Source organism: Channa argus, chromosome 12, assembly GCF_033026475.1.
Source record: "Channa argus isolate prfri chromosome 12, Channa argus male v1.0, whole genome shotgun sequence".
Taxonomy (NCBI): Eukaryota; Metazoa; Chordata; class Actinopteri; order Anabantiformes; family Channidae; genus Channa; species Channa argus.
This window is the reverse complement of record NC_090208.1, coordinates 4,389,445-4,397,112: the sequence shown is the minus strand read 5'-3', so window position 1 is coordinate 4,397,112 and position 7,668 is coordinate 4,389,445. Positions and strand designations below refer to the sequence as shown.

The window sequence follows — 7,668 nt, the reverse complement described above, 5'->3', positions numbered from 1 at the left end:
ATCCAGTTAGGTGCAGACAGATGTTCTTTCATTTGGCACAGCTGTCCGGTCCAGGCCTCTGACCCTGTACTGTGGTTGTTTTTCAATTAAAAATCAAAAGCAAAGTCAGACTTTCTGGATTTAGTTGTTTTAATGTAATTTTAGAAAAACATGGTTTGTACCAACAAATTTGTCCTGTATGTGCAGGAAACAGATGAAGACAGCTGCTATCAGCTGAACTCACATAGAAATGTTATTATCCAGTTCTGCCACCTGCTGGTTGACACAGGGAACAGTTCCATGGGTGGTTTTGTTCAGTTCAGGGGCCTCATTTATCAACTCTTCATATAACGTCTCTGAGAGCAGTCAGATTTTTTCTTGTGCTTAAAATTGTGTGTAAATGTAGAACTTCCTCTGAGCAGGTGAACCAACACATTTTATGTGGTAAAGTGGTAAAATTGTGGATCCATCGAAATAACACACACACAAACTGCAACTCTGTCAGACAATATTATGGTTGTAGAATAGTAGCTAAATTATTTGTATGTGTACAGTGATTTGTCTGCATTGGTAGGTTTTCCTTGCCCTCAGCTCGGACTCCCAGGCTCAGCCTTACAGGCTGAGTACGGTTCGCTCACAGTGAGCTTTACAGTCAGCGCTCAGGCTGCAGTGAAGATCACTGAAGCTCCGAGTCTGGTCAGTAAAGCCAGTGGTGAACAGAGGAGCGCAGAGCCGCTGCCACAGTCCCTCAGGTGAGTCTCACCTTTATCTGTCTTTGAAGCGCCATGGTGTTTTACTCTTGACTTTCTCCTGCTCAGCCAAACAGTGTTTCTAGTGTTTCTGTACTGTTAGCTACAGCAGATAACGTTAGCCGATGCAGGCAGGTCAACAGCTACAGCTAGTGGAGCTAACAGCTAACAAACAGTGGGAGCTAACTTTACACTAAAAGTGCTGTTCAGTGGCAACTGCACTTGTGCTTGAACAAGCTTTTCAGAGGAGAAGGGACACGTCTTGGAGACCTACAAGCAGAAGTCCAGTTTCCACTGAACAGCACTTTGGGATAAGCATGACCTGGATCACTGAGAATCACCACAGACCAGCAACTTTACTGGTTTTTACAACATGATCGTCAGCTGTTGTGCAGCTCACAGGGTTTTAACTCCTACAGTGTCACGTCCAGTGACTGGATCTGTGTTTAGTCAACCTGGTTATTGCAGCTTTTATGGCCGTTAACTCATCACTGAGTCTTTGCAAACACAGTGGGAATTTACTGCTGTGTTTTTGGCCGCTGTTTACATCCCCCCGTGAGCTAACTCCACAGCAGCACTAAGCAAACTCCATGACGTCATCAGCGCGTTAGAAACAGCTCATCCTGACACTGTTTTTATTGTTGCTGGCGACTTCAAGCAGTGTAGTTTATGGACTGTATTCCCCAAATACCCCCAGCATGTGGACATTCTCACCCGTGATAACAACACTCTGGACCATGTTTACAGCAACATACGTGGTGCATACAGGGCTGCATCCCGCCCCCACTTCAGACACTCAGACCACATCTCTTTGTTCCTGTACCCTGCTTACAGACAAAGACTGAAACAAACACACCCTGTCACCAAACAGGTTAAACTCTGGACTCCAGTGACTGAGAGCATCTTGCAGGACTGTTTTGCTCTGACAGACTGAGATGTGTTTAAAGCTGCAGCCACTCTGGAGGACTCTTCCGTCAGCGTACAGGATTATGCTGAGTATGTGACTGGGTACATCAGCACTTGTGTCGATAACATTGTTCCCACCATACAAATCAGGAAGTTTCCAAACCAGAAGCCCTGGATAAACAGTCAGGTACGTCACATGCTGCGTACTCGCTCTCTTGCAGGATCAGGCAATGAGACCGAGTACAAACCTGCGAAGTATGGACTGAGAAAAGCCATCACAGCGGCCAAGAGGCAGTACAGAGAGAAGCTGGACAGGTTCTACTCTACTGCTGACTCAGGGCAGATGTGGCAAAAACTGCAGCACATCACAGACTACAGAACCAACACCAACATCACCTCAACACACAGCCTGCCGGACGACCTCTACACATTCTACACCCCCTTTGAGGCCCCCAGCTACACTGCAGAGAGGGGGCTCACACACACCTGGACCACTCAACCCCCCCTCCCCTCGACCAACCGTATCAACAACCCAGGTACAGAAATGGCTCTGAGGAAGATCAACCCTTGCAAAGCAGCAGGACCAGACAACATTCCTGGGTGGGCCCTCAGAGCATGTGCCAACGAGCTGGCTGTTGTTCTCACCTCCATCTTCAACCTCTCCCTCAGCCAGTGCACCGTTCCTTCGTTCTTTAAGACCACGACCATCGTCCCCCTGCCTAAGAAGAGCCCACCCACCTGCCTGAATGACTACAGGCCAGTGGCACTCACTCCAATCATCATGAAGTGTTTCGAGAGAGTGGTGCTGGCCCACATTCATAGCAGCATACCAGACACTATTGACCCCCTGCAGTATGCCTACCAGCCCAACAGGTCCACCTCAGATGCCATTGCTGCTGCCATCCACTAGTCCCTCTCTCATCTGGAAAATAAGGACTCATACCTGAGGATACTCTTCAGAGACTACAGCTCCACCTTCAACACGATCATCCCCCACAAACTCACCCACAAACTGTCCACACTTGGTCTGCACCCCACCCTCTGTGACTGGCTCCTAGACTTCCTGACTGGCAGGCCTCAGTCTGTCAGGATTGGTAACAGGACTTGAGTCAGTATCATCACAAACATCGGCACTCCACAGGGTTGTGTACTCAGCCACATCCTCTACACCCTGTTCACCTACGACTATGAGAATAGAGAGGAGAACGTATCATTCACTGTTCATCCGGGAGCTTGAAGTGGAGAGGGTGAGCAGCTTTAAATACTTGGGTGTCCACATCAGTGAGGACCTCACTTGGACACCTCACGTCACGCAGCTGGTCAAGAAGGCCCAAAAGCGGCTTTATTTTCTGAGGAGGCTGAAAAAGTTTGGCATGTCGCCTAAGATCCTCAGCAACTTCTGCAGCTGCGTCATTGAGAGTGTCCTGACCAACTGCATCACGGTGTGGTACAGCAGCACTACTGCCATGGAACATTAACGCCTGCAGAGAGTGAAGACTGCACAGAAGATCACCAAGACTCCACTGCCCTCTCTGCAGAGCATCTACCACTGCAGAGTCCACAGGAGAGCTGCTTCCATCCTCAAAGACCCCTCCCACCCCCAGCACGGAGTGTTCACACTTCTACCCTCAGGACAGAGGTACAGAAGTGTGAAATGCAGGACTTCAAGACTGAAGAACTCTTTCTTCCACTCTGCCATCAGACTCCTAAACAGCTGACAGGAGTTTGCAGTCATGGACATAACTGTTTACATTGATTTACCTTTTTGCTTTTGCACATTTATTTTTTCAGAACTGCACTACCTCACTTTATTGCCTTTATTGCTCTTATTTATTTTTTGCTCTTATTTTTTATTTCATTTTTTTCTATTTTTATTTTACTTTACTGTATGACATTTTGTGTAGACGGCAAAGAATTTCATGTGCAGGGAAACATGCTTTCTGTCTGTGCATATGACGATAAACACTTCTTCACATCTTGGAATTGAATTTTACCACATTAGTTTCTCCACAGAAATGATCAGAAATGCTGTAATATGATTAAATTGCTGCATAGAGTAACAGTAATGCAATACACAACTATACATATCCATTATATTTTAGTAGTATTTGTATCTGATACACATACACCAATAATAACCTTTCTGCATTTCCAAACTGGTTTACTGACTGTAGCTCCTCTATTCCATCTGGGAAACAGCCTTTTTACATATATGTACAGACATGTATCATTCATTGAGTCCAAGAGGGACATCTGATCACGAGGCTCCATGATGAAAACACTTCTATGTAGTTGTAGGGTGACTGGACTTGTATTTTTTGGATGCAGATTGTTCACCAAAATAAATGTTTAACTTAACAAGTGATTTGTGTCCTGTTTGTAGGAGGGTTCTTCATTGGAAAGCTGATGCTGAAACTCACTCACCCTGACATCTTCATCATGGAGGATGGATTAAGGAGGCTGCGCACAACTGCACCTTATAAACTGGTGATAACCAACCAGGATAAAACTGGCAACAGGTTAGAAGACACACCGTACAGTACAGCTATAACTTGTCCCACATTTTTATTGTTTTGCCTGTGTGGTTTATGCTATTTAACATGAAAGGAGATTAAAGGCTCTTTTCTTTAATTTCACATCCACGCTGGTTCATACACAGCTAATGCTGCCAGGGGGTTTATGGCCCACGAGTGGGATGACCTTCACTTCCAGGGTCACCTGACCTCAGTTCTGCTGTACAGGTGTATGCAGGCCGATGGCTAATGTTACCAAGTATCTTTTGAACCTAAATCTCTAATAGCTGTACTTTGTGGCTCCTATAGTTGTGTCTGTTCCTTCCAAAGGCTGAGCTGAACTACCTCTCTTGTAACAAACTTTTACCTATATATTGTTTCTATGACAACTGGTTAAATAAACTTGAAAGGCAAATTTTAAAGGCAAGTTATGACTGTTGTGGCAAAAACTGTAAGGCAAGTTTAGGAGGCAAAAGGCAGCTCACAGTTTAGGTTATGGTGAGTTTAACCCGCAAGAAGGAGAAACACACACAGGAGAAAGGAACTACACTCCAGAGTGGGCCAAATCAGCTTGACAAGGTTTAACTGGATATGGTGTCTTTTAACCACTCAGCTCAGCAGCTGAATTCACACAAAAGGACAAAGGAATGACTCAATGCAAATCAACCATACAGAACATACATGCAGGTGAATACACAGTGGTCAGGAATGTAATTAGCAAGTCTCTGAGGCTACTATGTGTTCCCTGCTGGGACAGCTCCCTGATGAAGCCCTGGTCTAAAGAAAAAGCAAAGTTCAAAGAATGCATGTGGTCACCATAAACAGGCATCGTGCATTTGTTGGATGCAGGAAATTTCTCTCACAATGACATCATTACACTTATACATATGCTTCTTAATCGAACTAATCTTACAATGTATAGCAATTGGTGAAACTCTTCACGTGCTAACGTTAACTAATTCCACATTTTACCTATTTTAGCTTCGTTAGCTTAGCAGTTAACAGTTAGCAATGGCTTCTCTGTCTCCCTCTGTCTCTCCTTCTCTCACTTGCTCGGTGTGTCTCATGTTCAGTTTTTCCTCTGCCTCCTTTAGTGATAATGGTTTATGTAATAAGTGTAAGGTTTTTGCAGCTTTGGAGGCGAAGCTCACGGAATTGGAAGCACGGCTCCGCACCATGGAAAACAATTCAGGTAGTCAGGCCCCGGTAGCTGGTGCGGGCCGACCTAGCGTAGCCCCTGCTAGCTGTCCCCTAGCAGTTCCCGAGCAGCCGGGAAGCCAGTTCGGCTGGGTGACGGTTCGTAAGAGATCTAATGCTAAAGAGACGCCCGAGGTTCACCACCAGTCGGTTCACGTTTCTAATCGATTTTCCCCACTCAGCGACAAACCCGCTGAGAAACCAACTCTGGTAATTGGCAGCTCTTTAGTCAGAAACGTGAAGTTAGAGACTCAAGCGGCCGTAGTCAAATGTCTTCCTGGGGCCAGAGCGGGCGACGTTGAATCATATTTGAAACTCCTGGCTAAGGATAAACGTAAATACAGTAATATTATTATTCACGTGGGAGTTAATGACGCCCGATTACGTAAATCGGAGGTCACTAAAATGAATGTTGAATCGGTGTGTAACTTTGCAAAAACAATGTCGGACTCCGTAGTTTTCTCTGGTCCCCTGCCAAATCTGACCAGTGACGACATGTACACCCGCATGTCGTCATTCAACCGCTGGCTGTCTAGGTGGTGTCCAGCAAACGATGTGGGCTACATAGACAATTGGAAATGTTTTTGGGGAAAACCTAGGCTGATTAGGAGAGATGGCATCCATCCTACTTTAGATGGTGCAGCTTTCTTATCCAGAAATATGGCTGGTTTTATTAGACAACCAAAAGTATGACAATACAGAGTTGAGCCTAGGATGCTGTGGAAAATATTACTTATATTACTTGAGTGTGTATTAATATTTTTGATTTATTTGTATGTAACTTAGTAACTAACTTACCTCATATGTAACATGTGTTTTATAGCTAAGATGAGTGCAAAAAAACATGATATATGTATATAATATTGTACAAGCAATAGTAAAACTGTGCATGTGAGATATAGGGTGTAGAATGCATGTCAGTTGTTTTGCAGATGACTGAGCTGGGGGCAGCTGAAGAAACAGGAACCAGCATCAATGCGCACATCTCCAAATAAGGCCATAAAATGTGGAAAGACAATCCCGGCAGGAAGCTGCAGCAGCAACAAACAGACTGCCTATATAAGATTGGGTCAAGGGAGAGATACGCCATCACACTTGGTGCCCTGACACTAAGAACTCTGAACTGGAGCTCCGGTTATATTTTCACATCTGTTCATATTATTCATATTTATATTACTTGTAACTAGGATTGAACTGAAATAATAAAATTTCATTTTGAGAATAAAGTCTTAGTCCTTCTCATCTATTTCGGACACGCTACAATGCAGATATATGGTAAATGGTCTGCAATTATATAGCACTTTTCTACCTATTGGCACTCAAAGCGCTTTATACTGCTTCTTATTCACCCATTCACACTAACAATCACAATCTCACACACACACTGATACACCAATGGGGGAGCTGCTATGCAACTAAGGAACTAAGTTGGGATTCAGTGTCTTGCTCAAGGACACTTCAACATGTGACTGGAGGAGCCAGGTATTGAACCACCAACTGCGGGACGAACAACCGCTCTACCTTCCTGCGCCACAGTCGGAGTTCCAGTCCTACACGCCTCTCTGCAGTGTCCTTACAACCGTCACCCCCCCACAACTCCCACATACCTATAGAGACTGTATCTGTTCCCCTAAATTCCCACTAAATTACAACGACAATAGGAGTTAATCATAATAACCTAATAAAAGTTAAGACTACTCCTCTTACAGAACAAAACCCCAAAACTATCTTCTAAATCTCTGTCAGTTAATGACTTAATAAACGATCATCAATTCAATTTATTTTGTCTCACTGAAACTTGGTTGCAGCAGGAAGAATATGTCAGTTTAAATGAGTCATATTAATGATCATGTTCCTAGAAGCACAGGCCGAGGTGGAGGAGTAGCAGCAATCTTCCATTCTAGCTTATCAATAAATCCTAGACCTAAACAAAGTTATAACTCATTTGAGAGTCTTACTCTTAGCCTTTCACACCCAAACTGGAAAACTCAAAAAACACTATTAGAGTTTTTGAATTTAGTGCTTGGTACAGATAAAGTCATTATAGTAGGTGACTTTAACATTCATGTAGATGCTGACAGTTTTTTTTTTTTTTTGTCTTTTGGGCTTATCCCGACAGTTCAGTGTCGCCACAGCGGATCATTGTCCGCATGTTGATTTGGCACAGGTATTAACAAAAAAGGTTCTAACAAAATAATTTCTTAATCTTGACTACGGCACCAAAATGGTTAGAACCGGCTCTGCCTCAGTGACGTAGATGTTTGTGTAACATCATACAACATTTTGGTTTAGAAACGTGTAGAAAGATTATATATTATCTCAGC

The 7,668-nt window shown here is 44.0% G+C and overlaps 1 protein-coding gene across 1 annotated transcript; it reads left to right on the top strand.

Annotated features, from left to right (window-relative positions):
• The first annotated feature begins 246 nt into the window (after positions 1-246).
• On the top strand, positions 247-6,577 carry LOC137137835 (uncharacterized). The gene is made up of 2 exons (XM_067524577.1): positions 247-731; positions 4,018-6,577. The coding sequence occupies exon 2, from the start codon at positions 5,159-5,161 to the stop codon at positions 6,035-6,037; it is 879 nt and encodes a 292-aa protein (XP_067380678.1). The 5' UTR covers positions 247-731; positions 4,018-5,158; the 3' UTR covers positions 6,038-6,577.
• Positions 6,578-7,668: the final 1,091 nt, after the last annotated feature.